Here is a 12,457-nt window from a genome sequence, read left to right as displayed (position 1 = left end):
CTGAGAGAGAGGGACTGAGAGACACCAGTCAGTGTACAGATATCTCCCTGAGGGAGAGGGACTGAGAGACACCGGTCAGTGTACAGATATCTCCCTGAGGGAGAGGGATGAGAGACACCAGTCAGTGTACAGATATCTCCCTGAGAGAGAGGGACTGAGAGACACCAGTCAGTGTACAGATATCTCCCTGAGGGAGAGGGACTGAGAGACACCAGTCAGTGTACAGATATCTCCCTGAGGGAGAGGGACTGAGAGACACCAGTCAGTGTACAGATATCTCCCTGAGAGAGAGGGACTGAGAGACACCAGTCAGTGTACAGATATCTCCCTGAGGGAGAGGGATGAGAGACACCAGTCAGTGTACAGATATCTCCCTGAGAGAGAGGGACTGAGAGACACCAGTCAGTGTACAGATATCTCCCTGAGGGAGAGGGACTGAGAGACACCAGTCAGTGTACAGATATCTCCCTGAGAGAGAGGGACTGAGAGACACCAGTCAGTGTACAGATATCTCCCTGAGGGAGGGGGACTGAGAGACTCCAGTCAGTGTACAGATATCTCCCTGAGGGAGAGGGACTGAGAGACTCCAGTCAGTGTACAGATATCACCCTGAGAGAGAGGGGACTGAGAGACACCAGTCAGTGTACAGATATCTCCCTGAGGGAGAGGGACTGAGAGACACCAGTCAGTGTACAGATATCTCCCTGAGGGAGAGGGATGAGAGACACCAGTCAGTGTACAGATATCTCCCTGAGAGAGAGGGACTGAGAGACACCAGTCAGTGTACAGATATCTCCCTGAGGGAGAGGGACTGAGAGACACCAGTCAGTGTACAGATATCTCCCTGAGGGAGAGGGACTGAGAGACACCAGTCAGTGTACAGATATCTCCCTGAGGGAGAGGGACTGAGAGACACCAGTCAGTGTACAGATATCTCCCTGAGGGAGAGGGATGAGAGACACCAGTCAGTGTACAGATATCTCCCTGAGAGAGAGGGACTGAGAGACACCAGTCAGTGTACAGATATCTCCCTGAGGGAGAGGGATGAGAGACACCAGTCAGTGTACAGATATCTCCCTGAGAGAGAGGGACTGAGAGACACCAGTCAGTGTACAGATATCTCCCTGAGAGAGAGGGACTGAGAGACACCAGTCAGTGTACAGATATCTCCCTGAGAGAGAGGGACTGAGAGACACCAGTCAGTGTACAGATATCTCCCTGAGAGAGAGGGACTGAGAGACACCAGTCAGTGTACAGATATCTCCCTGAGGGAGAGGGACTGAGAGACGCCAGCCGTTTTTCACTTTATTCTCTGCAGGTGTGACAGGCTTTCTGAAGATGGATGAAAACGGAGACCGGGAGAATGACTACTCACTGTGGGACATGACCGACACAGATTCTGGAACATTCCAGGTGAGGAGATCTCCTTCCCTTGTCCTCCAGGTGCTACCTCTCGTACTGAGAGAGCGCCGCACTGTTGGAGGGGCAGTACTGAGGGAGCGCCGCATTGTCAGAGGGGCATTACTGAGGAAGCGCCGCACCGTCGGAGGGGCAGTACTGAGGGAGCGCCACACTGTCGGAGGGGCAGTACTGAGGGAGCGCCGCACTGTCGGAGGGGCGGTACTGAGGGAGCGCCGCACTGTCGGAGTGGCAGTGCTGAGGGAGCGCCGCACTGTCGGAGGGGCGGTACTGAGGGAGCGCCGCACTGTCGGAGGGGCAGTACTGAGGGAGCGCCGCACTGTCGGAGGGGCGGTACTGAGGGAGCGCCGCATTGTCGGAGGGGCGGTACTGAGGGAGCGCCGCACTGTCAGAGGGGCAGTACTGAGGGAGCGCCGCACTGTCGGAGGGGCGGTACTGAGGGAGCGCCGCACTGTCACAGGGGCGGTACTGAGGGAGCGCCGCACTGTCGGAGGGGCAGTACTGAGGGAGCGCCGCACTGTCGGAGGGGCGGTACTGAGGGAGCGCCGCACTGTCGGAGGGGCGGTACTGAGGGAGTGCCGCACTGTCGGAGGGCCAGTACTGAGGGAGCGCCGCACTGTCGGAGGGGCAGTACTGAGGGAGCACCGCACTGTCGGAGGGGCGGTACTGAGGGAGCGCCGCACTGTCGGAGGGGCAGTACTGAGGGAGCGCCGCACTGTCGGAGGGGCGGTACTGAGGGAGCGTCGCACTGTCGGAGGGGCGGTACTGAGGGAGCGCCGCACTGTCACAGGGGCGGTACTGAGGGAGCGCCGCACTGTCGGAGGGGCAGTACTGAGGGAGCGCCGCACTGTCGGAGGGGCGGTACTGAGGGAGTGCCGCACTGTCGGAGGGGCGGTACTGAGGGAGTGCCGCACTGTTGGAGGGGCAGTACTGAGGGAGCGCCGCACTGTCGGAGGGGCGGTACTGAGGGAGTGCCGCACTGTCGGAGGGCCAGTACTGAGGGAGCGCCGCACTGTCGGAGGGGCAGTACTGAGGGAGCACCGCACTGTCGGAGGGGCGGTACTGAGGGAGCGCCGCACTGTCACAGGAGCGGTACTGAGGGAGCGCCGCACTGTCGGAGGGGCGGTACTGAGGGAGTGCCGCACTGTTGGAGGGGCAGTACTGAGGGAGTGCCGCACTGTCGGAGGGGCGGTACTGAGGGAGTGCCGCACTGTTGGAGGGGCAGTACTGAGGGAGCGCCGCACTGTCGGAGGGGCGGTACTGAGGGAGTGCTGCACTGTCGGAGGGCCAGTACTGAGGGAGCGCCGCACTGTCGGAGGGGCAGTACTGAGGGAGCACCGCACTGTCGGAGGGGCGGTACTGAGGGAGCGCCGCACTGTCACAGGAGCGGTACTGAGGGAGCGCCGCATTGTCGGAGGGGCGGTACTGAGGGAGCGCCGCACTGTCACAGGGGCGGTACTGAGGGAGCGCCGCACTGTCGGAGGGTCTGTACTGAGGGAGCGCCGCACTACCTTCCTTCCCTCTATCCCGTCTCCTCAGGTGGTGTCACATTACAACGGGACGGTGAAGAGAATCCTGCCCGTCGCCGGAGTGGAGATTCACTGGCCCGGGAACGGCGTGCCGAAGGATGTTCCTCGGTGTGGATTTGACAATGAAAAGCCGGCCTGCCAGAAAGGTCAGGGAATCCTCAAACTGTAAAGAGCGGTCAGCTGGAGGAGACGGAGAGAATGGCCCCGAGGTGTCACAGAGGATTCTTTCTCCTCTTCCCTCCTTCCCTCCTCTGACAGCAAAGCTCCTTCGCTCGGGGTATGGATTCCGCAAGAGTTGGCGCAATCTTTGATATCTCACCCAAGGGCGAGTCGCATCCCAACCCCAGCCCTGTCCTTACCCGAATGTCCACATCATAGAATCCTACAGCACAAGAGGAGGCCATTCGGCCCATCGTGCCTGTGCCGGCTCTTTGAACGAGCTCTCCAATTAGTCCCACTCCCCCCTGCCCTTTCCCCACAGCCCTGCAAATTTTCCCCCTCAAGTATTTATCCCATTCCCTTATGAAAGTTTCTATTGAACCTGCTCCCACCGCCCTTTCAGGCAGCGCGTTCCAGATCACAACAACTCGCTGCGTAAAAAACATTCTCCTCATCTCCCCCTCTGGTTCTTTTGCCAATTATCTTCAATCTGTGTCCTCTGGTTACCGACCCTCCTGCCACTGGAAACACCTTCTCCATTTACTTTATCAAAATCCTTCATGATTTTGAACGCCTCTATTAAATCTCCTCTTAACCTTCTCTGCTCTAAGGAGAACAACCCCAGCTTCTCCAGTCTCTCCACATCACTGAAGTCCCTCATCCCTGGCACCATTCTGGTCAATCTCCACCGCACCCTCTCCAAAGGCCTTGACATCCTTCCTAAAGTGCGGTGCCCAGAATTGGACACAATACTCCAGCTGGAACCTAACCAGTGTTTTATAAAGGTTTAGCAATAACTTCCTTACTTTTGTACTCTATTCCTCTATTAATAAATCCCAGGATCCCACATAGATCCCATCCAGTAGGAGTTCCTGGATTGTGATCAGGAGCAGGAACCTTGGCTGATATTCCCTCCCCCTCTCTTCCCTACCCAAGGCCCAGGGGTCACAGAAGGCCCCGTCCCAGGACAAAATGGAACCTTTCCCTGGTTCTGCTGGACAGTATTGGAATATTGATTGTTGAGATTCCTTCTCTTGTTCCCCAGGGAGAGCGTTTTCGATGCTTGAGGTCCTGTCGATCGTCGTCAGTCTGATTCTCCTCATCATAACCATCACCTCGTTCCTGGTCTACAGGTAACGGACGTGAGGAGGGTGTTCAGGAGGGTTGTGTGGTGGTAGTCTTACATCGAATGTACAGCACGGAAACAGACCATTCGGCCCATCACCTCCATGCCAATGTTCATGCTCCACACGAGCCTCCTACATAGAAACATAGAAACATTGAAGATAGGAGCAGGAGTAGGCCATTCGGCCCCTCGAGCCTGCTCCGCCATTCAATGAGATCATGGCTGATCATTCAAATTCAGTACCCTGTCCCTGCCTTCTCCCCATATCCCTTGATCCCTTTAGCTTTAAGAAATATATCTAACTCCTTCTTGAATATATTTAATGAATTGGCCTCAACTGCCTTCTGTGGTAGAGAATTCCACAGGTTCACCACTCTCTGGGTGAAGAAATTCCTCCTCATCTCTGTCCTAAATGGCCTACCCCTTATCCTTAGACTGTGACCCCTGGTTCTGGACTCCCCGGCCATCGGGAACATCCTTCCTGCATCTAGTCTGTCCAGTCCTGTCAGAATTTTATAAGTTTCAATGAGATCCCCTCTCATTCTTCTAAACTCTAGCGAATATAAGCCGAATCGACCCCTCTTCATCTCACCCCATCAACATATCCCTCTAATCCTTTCTCCCCCATGTGTTTATCCAGCTTCCCCTTAAATGCATCGATACTATTCGCCTCAACCACTCCCTGTGGTAGCGAGTTCCACATTCTCACCACTCTCTGGGTGAAGAAGTTTCTCCTGAATTCCCTATTGGATTTATTAGTGACGATCTTCTATTGATGGCCCCTAGTTCTGGTCTACCCCACAAGTGGAAACATCCCCTCCACATCTACCCTATCGAACCCTTCATAATCTAAAGACCGATGGCCTTTATCTCAGGGATTGGAATACAAAGGGGAGGAAGATATGTCACAGTTGTACAGAGCTCTGTTCCCCTCCAAGTCACACACACCATCCCGACTTGGAAATATATCGGCCGTTCCTTCATCGTCGCTGGGTCAAAATCCTGGAACTCCCTCCCTAACAGCACTGTGGGAGCACCTTCACCACACGGTGGCATTGTGGTTAGCACTGTTGCCTCACAGCGCCAGGGACCCGGGTTCGAATCCGGCCTCGGGCGACTGTCTGTGTGGAGTTTGCACATTCTCCCCGTGTTTGCGTGGGTTTACTCCGGGTGCTCCGGTTTCCTCCCACAGTCCAAAGATGTGCGGGTTAGGTTGATTGGCTATGATAAATTGACCCTTAGTGTTAGGGGGATTAAATACATGGGGTTATGGGGATAGGGTGGGATATGTGTTGGTGTAGGGGTTACGGGGATCGGGTGGGATATGTGTCGGTGCAGGCTCGATGGGCCGAAATGGCCTCTCTCTGCACTGTGGGGTTTCTGTGATTCTGTGACTGCAGCGGTTCAAGGCGGCGGCTCACCACCACCTTCTCAAGGGCAACTGGGTATGGGCAATAAATGCCGGCCTTGCCAGCGACGCCCACATCCCAGAAACAAATGAAAAAATAAGACCCCATCTGGAGTCACTGCATTCAGTTCTGGGCCCCGCGCCTCAGGAAGAACGTATTGGCCTCGGAGGGTGAGGGGGGGAGCAGCACCGATTCCCCAGAATGATACCCGGGGCTAAAGGGGTTAAATTACGAGGACAGGTTACACAGACTGGGCTTGTATTCCCTCGAGTTTAGAAGATTAAGGGGTGATCTAATCGAGGTGTTTAAGATGATTAAAGGATAGATCGAGAGAAACTATTTCCTCTGGTGGGGGGAGTCCAGAACAAGGGGGGGCGTCACCTTAAAATTAGAGCCAGGCCGTTCAGGGGTGATGTCAGGAAGCACTTCTTCACACAAAGGGTGGTGGAAATCTGGAACTCTCTCCCCCAAAAAAGCTGTCGAGGCTGGGGGTCAATTGAAAATTTCAAAACTGAGACTGATAGATTTTTGTCGGGTAAGGGGAATTAAGGGTTACGGAACCAAGGCGGGTCGATGGAGTTAAGATACAGGATCAGCCCCGATCTGATTACATGGCGGGACAGGCTCAAGGGGCTCCTCTTGTTCCTCTGGTCCTATCAACTGGCGCGAGACAGGGTTTTACTGTCAATGAGCTTCAGACCGAGCGACTGATTGGCCACCTTGGACCTATCTCCACAGCAGACTGAGGGGTAAGAGGAACAAAGGGTTTGCCGAAAGGCCAAAGCGGGGATGTGAGACTACGCGTGCAATGTCAATTTAAATGAGCTTTACACAGCGAGTGGTGAGTGTTATAAATCTCATCTTCATAGAGAAACTACTCGTGAAATAACACTGGACGGCCAGCTGGTGGCGCCGTCCAAGGAATATAAATACTCAGGCGTGGGCCCAGCTTGCACAGGGACATTTTGTAAGACAGGAACTAGTGAAGTACAACTAGACCTCCATGTTCTGAAACAAGTTGATTAAAGCCTTGCTTTATACTCGAACCAAGTGCGTAGTGAGTTTTATTACGTCAGTGAGACTGTGGAACTCCCTGCCCACAGGGAATGGCTGAAGCATCAGTGTATTCGAGGGGAGGTCTGAGGTGTGAAGGAGGGAGACGGGAACAGAGGGATCTGGGAGGCGGGGTGGGAGGAGGTCGTTAGAGCAGGAAGAGGCTCGCGTGGAGCATAAACACTGGCATGGACCAGTTGGGCCGAATGGCCTGTCCCTGTGCTGTACATTCCGTCTAGTTCTACGTAACATGATTTCCTTCATTCCCACATTCCCAATTAGTTTTTCCATCATATGTTCAGTGTCATTCGCAACTCCTCGGATACTGAAGCAGTCCATGCCCACATGCAACAAGACCTGGACGATGTTCAGGCTTGGGCTGATAAGTGGCAGGTAACATTCGCGCCACAGAAGTGACAGGTAATGACTATCTCCAACAAGCGAGAGTCTAACCACCTCCCCTTGACATTCAACGGCATTACCATCGCCGAATTCCCCCACCATCAACATCCTGGGAGGGTCACCATTGACCAGAAACTTAACTGGACCAGCCACATAAATACTGTGGCTACAAGAGCAGGTCAGAGGCTGGGTATTCCGCGGCGAGTGTCCCACCTCCTGACTCCCCAAAGCCTTTCCACCATCTACAAGGCACAAGTCAGGAGTGTGATGGAATACTCTCCACTTGCCTGGATGAGTGCAGCTCCAACAACACTCGAGAAGCTTGACACCATCCAGGACAAAGCGGCCTGCTTGATTGGCCCCCCATCCACCACCTTAAACACTCACTCCCTCCACCACCGGCGCACCGTGGCTGCAGTGTGGACCATCTACAAGATGCACTGCAGCAACTCGCCAAGGCTTCTTCGGCAGCACCTCCCAAACCCGCGACCTCTTCCACCTAGAAGGACAAGGGCAGCAGGCGCATGGGAACACCGCCACCTCCAAGTTCCCCTCCAAGTCACACACACCATCCTGACTTGGAAGTATATCGCCCGTTCCTTCATCGTCGCTGGGTCAAAATCCTGGAACTCCCTCCCTAACAGCACTGTGGGAGCACCGTCACCACACGGACTGCAGCGGTTCAAGAAGGAGGCTCACCACCACCTTCTCGAGGGGCAACTAGGGATGGGCAATAAATGCTGGCTTTGCCAGCGACGCCCACATCCCATAAAAACGAATTTAAAAAATGTATTCCAGTGAGATTTCCATCTAGCTTGTAGAGTAAGTGCTAGAGTGGACGCTTCCTCCCCATGTTATCTGTGCTGCTGTGTGCTTGGAACCTGAACTCACTGATAATTTATCTGGAATTCTTGTTTCGGGGTACCCGTTACTATGCCGAATCTTGTCGGTGGGTGTTTAGCAATGCTTCGTCCCACAGTGGAAGAGGAATTTGTAAGTCCTTGGGCAAGGTGTTCAAACACGCGGCAGAGGCAATTGGACAGCTCTTTCTAAGAGCCAGCGGGGGAAGGATGGGCCGAACAGCCTCCTTCTGTGCTGTAACATTCCATGAAAGCCAGCCTCTTATCGATGAATGTTCTTATCCCACTTTGGTAGGAAGAATAGAAAAGCAGAATATTTTTACAAAGGTGAGAGACTAGTAAATGTTGGTGTTCAGAGGGATTTGGGTGCCCTTGTACAGGAAAATTAATATGCAAGTACGGAAAGAAGTTAGGAAGGCAAATGGTATGTTGGCCTTTATTGCAAGGGGGTTGGCTGCCATTGTACAGGGCCTTGGTGAGACCACACCTGGAGTATCGTGCACAGTTTTCGTCTCCTTACCTAAGGAAGGATGTACTTGCCATAGAGGCGGTGCAACGAAGGTTCACCAGACTGGTTCCTGGGACGAGAGGGCTGTCCAATCAGGAGAGATTGTGTAGAATGGGCCGATACTCTCTGGAGTTTAGAAGAATGGGAGGTGATCTCATTGAAACATACAAGATTCTGAGGGGGGATTGACAGGGTAGATGCTGAGAGGCTGTTTCCCCCTGGCTGGAGAGTCTAGAACCAGGGGTCACAGTCTCAGGATAAGGGCTCGGCCATTGAGGACTGAGATGAGGAGGAATTTCTTCACTCAGAGGGCGGTGAATCTTTGGAATTCTCTGCCCCAGAGGGCTGTGGAGGCTCAGTCGTTGAGTATATTCAAGGCTGAGATCGATTAGATTTTTGGACTCTTGGGGAATCGAGGGATATGGGGATCGGGCGGGAAAGTGGAGTTGAGGTCGAAGATCAGCCGTGATCTTATTGAATGTCGGAGCAGGCTCGAGGGGCCGAATGGCCGACTCCCACTCCTAATTCTGACCTTCTTTCCCACAGGAGGTTTAAGCTGGAGAAGGAGCTGGCGAGTGAGCTGTGGCGAATACGCTGGGAGGACATTCAGCTGAGCAACTTGGAGAAGAACCTGCGGAGTATGGACAGCAAGCTGACCCTGTCGCTGGTAAGCCGGGACTTCCTCAGGGGTGTGGGAACCCCAAGGGGAGAGACGGCGACAGTTGCTACAGAACAGACACAGCCCGACGCTCCTTAAAACCAAGTTCAACTTGGGCTCCTTTAACCTGGTCAGCTGGGTGTCGGCCGTGGTTCAGTGGGTGACACCCCTCGCCTCTGAGTCAGAAGGTCGTGGGTTCAAGTCCCACTCCAGAGACTTGAGCACAAATTCCAGACTGACACTCCCAGGGAGCGCCGCACTGTCGGAGGGGCAGTACTGAGGGAGTGCCGCACTGTCGAAGGGGCGGTACTGAGGGAGTGCCGCACTGTCGGAGGGGCAATACTGAGGGAGCGCCGCACTGTCGGAGGGGCAGTACTGAGGGAGCGCCGCACTGTCGGAGGGGCGGTACTGAGGGAGCGCCGCACTGTCGGAGGGGCAGTACTGAGGGAGCGCTGCACTGTCGGAGGGGCGGTACTGAGGGAGTGCTGCACTGTCGGAGGGGCGGTACTGAGGGAGCACCGCACTGTTGGAGGGGCGGTACTGAGGGAGCGCCGCACTGTCGGAGGGGCGGTACTGTGGGAGCGCCACACTGTTGGAGGGGCAGTACTGAGGGAGCGCTGCACTGTCAGAGGGGCAGTACTAAGGGAGCGCCGCACTGTCGGAGGGGCGGTACTGAGGGAGCGCCGCACTGTCGGAGGGGCGGTACTGTGGGAGCGCCGCACTGTCGGAGGGGCGGTACTGAGGGAGCGCCGCACTGTCGGAGGGTCGGTACTGAGGGAGCGCCGCACTGTCGGAGGGGCGGTACTGAGGGAGCGCCGCACTGTCGGAGGGGCAGTACTGAGGGAGCGCCGCACTGTCGGAGGGGCGGTACTGAGGGAGCGCCGCAGTGTCGGAGGGGCGGTACTGAGGGAGCGCCGCACTGTCGGAGGTGCGGTACTGAGGGAGCGCCGCACTGTCGGAGGGGCCGTCTTTCGAATGAGACATTAAACCGAGGTCCCTTCTGCCCTCTCAGGTGGATGTGAAAGATCCCACGGCCACTATTGGAAGAAGAGCAGGGGGAGTTCTCCGCACTGTCCTGGGGCTAATATTTATCCCTCAACCAACATCACTAAAACAGATTATCCGGTCATTATCACATTGCTGTTTGTGGGAGCTTGCTGTGCGCAAATTGGCTGCTGCGTTTCCTACATTACAACAGTGACCACACTTCAAAAAGTATTTCATTGGCTGTAAAGCGCTTTGGGATGTCCTGAGGTTGTGAAAGGCGCTGGGGAAATGCAAGAATCCTTTCATTTCCAGTCCCTAATTTTGCACCAAATGGCACCATAAAAATTTGTTAAAGAGCCCTTAAGGCAGGTTGATGTGAGAAAAGTCATATTGGTGCACATTGATTCACACACATTGTTGGGACAGTGTAGAGGGAGCTTTACTCTGTATCTAACCCGTGCTGTACCTGCCCTGGGAGTGTTTGATGGGACAGTGTAGAGGGAGCTTTACTCTGTATCTAACCCATGCTGTACCTGCCCTGGGAGTGTTTGATGGGACAGTGTAGAGGGAGCTTTACTCTGTATCTAACCCATGCTGTACCTGCCCTGGGAGTGTTTGATGGGACAGTGTAGAGGGAGCTTTGCTCTGTATCTAACCCGTGCTGTATCTGCCCTGGGAGTGTTTGATGGGACAGTGTAGAGGGAGCTTTACTCTGTATCTAACCCGCGCTGTACCTGCCCTGGGAGTGTTTGATGGGGACAGTGTAGAGGGAGCTTTACTCTGTATCTAACCCGTGCTGTACCTGCCCTGGGAGTGTTTGATGGGACAGTGTAGAGGGAGCTTTACTCTGTATCTAACCCGTGCTGTACCTGCCCTGGGAGTGTTTGATGGGACAGTGTAGAGGGAACTTTACTCTGTATCTAACGCGTGCTGTACCTGCCCTGGGAGTGTTTGATGGGACAGTGTAGAGGGAGCTTTACTCTGTATCTAACCCGTGCTGTACCTGCCCTGGGAGTGTTTGATGGGACAGTGTAGAGGGAGCTTTACTCTGTATCTAACCCGTGCTGTACCTGCCCTGGGAGTGTTTGATGGGACAGTGTAGAGGGAGCTTTACTCTGAATCTAACCCGTGCTGTACCTGCCCTGGGAGTGTTTCATGGGACAGTGTAGAGGGAGCTTTACTCTGTATCTAACCCGTGCTGTACCTGCCCTGGGAGTGTTTGATGGGGACAGTGTAGAGGTAGCTTTACTCTGTATCTAACCCGTGCTGTACCTGCCCTGGGAGCGTTTGATGGGGACAGTGTAGAGGGAGCTTTACTCTGTATCTAACCCGTGCTGTACCTGCCCTGGGAGTGTTTGATGGGACAGTGTAGAGGGAGCTTTACTCTGTATCTAACTCCGTGCTGTACCTGCCCTGGGAGTGTTTGATGGGACAGTGTAGAGGGAGCTTTACTCTGTATCTAACCCGTGCTGTACCTGCCCTGGGAGTGTTTGATGGGGACAGTGTAGAGGGAGCTTTACTCTGTATCTAACCCGTGCTGTACCTGCCCTGGGAGCGTTTGATGGGGACAGTGTAGAGGGAGCTTTACTCTGTATCTAACCCGTGCTGTACCTGCCCTGGGAGTGTTTGATGGGACAGTGTAGAGGGAGCTTTACTCTGTATCTAACGCCGTGCTGTACCTGCCCTGGGAGTGTTTGATGGGACAGTGTAGAGGGAGCTTTACTCTGTATCTAACCCGTGCTGTACCTGCCCTGGGAGTGTTTGATGGGGACAGTGTAGAGGGAGCTTTACTCTGTATCTAACCCGTGCTGTACCTGCCCTGGGAGCGTTTGATGGGGACAGTGTAGAGGGAGCTTTACTCTGTATCTAACCCGTGCTGTACCTGCCCTGGGAGTGTTTGATGGGACAGTGTAGAGGGAGCTTTACTCTGTATCTAACTCCGTGCTGTACCTGCCCTGGGAGTGTTTGATGGGACAGTGTAGAGGGAGCTTTACTCTGTATCTAACCCGTGCTGTCCCTGCCCTGGGAGTGTTTGATGGGACAGTGTTGAGGGAGCTTTGCTCTGTATCTAACCCATGCTATTATTTTTCTGGCAGCGTGGGTCGAACTACGGGTCCTTCGTGACGAATGAAGGGCTATACCAGGTCTATGCCAAGACAGCTTATTACAAGGTAGGGAATCGCAGAGAAATGCATGAATTTCCACCTTCAAAATGAGCCCATTGTTGCTTTTAGCCTTACTATGGTTCAGGTGGCAATAAAGGCCCTTAAGGGCTAAGAATGATGCCAGAACTGAGAGGTTATACTGATCAGGAAAGGATGAACCTGCTGGGCCTCCTTTGTCATGG

The 12,457-nt window shown here is 54.3% G+C and overlaps 1 protein-coding gene across 2 annotated transcripts in view; it reads left to right on the top strand.

Moving 5' to 3' along the window:
• Positions 1-12,457, top strand: part of LOC147086409 (atrial natriuretic peptide receptor 1-like) — a 97,223-nt gene that overhangs the window by 21,623 nt on the left and 63,143 nt on the right. For both annotated transcript variants that reach the window (XM_085978487.1, XM_085978485.1), the window contains exons 5-9: positions 1,319-1,413; positions 2,959-3,094; positions 4,153-4,240; positions 9,012-9,132; positions 12,207-12,281. In XM_085978487.1, coding sequence (XP_085834613.1) covers positions 1,319-1,413; positions 2,959-3,094; positions 4,153-4,240; positions 9,012-9,132; positions 12,207-12,281 — 515 coding nt within the window. The remainder of the gene's footprint in view (positions 1-1,318; positions 1,414-2,958; positions 3,095-4,152; positions 4,241-9,011; positions 9,133-12,206; positions 12,282-12,457) is intronic.

Source organism: Somniosus microcephalus, unplaced genomic scaffold (genome assembly GCF_052327205.1).
Source record: "Somniosus microcephalus isolate GS21.2 unplaced genomic scaffold, FLI_Smic_1.0 unresolved_chr7, whole genome shotgun sequence".
Lineage (NCBI taxonomy): Eukaryota > Metazoa > Chordata > Chondrichthyes > Squaliformes > Somniosidae > Somniosus > Somniosus microcephalus.
This window is presented reverse-complemented; position numbering and strand designations above follow the sequence as displayed.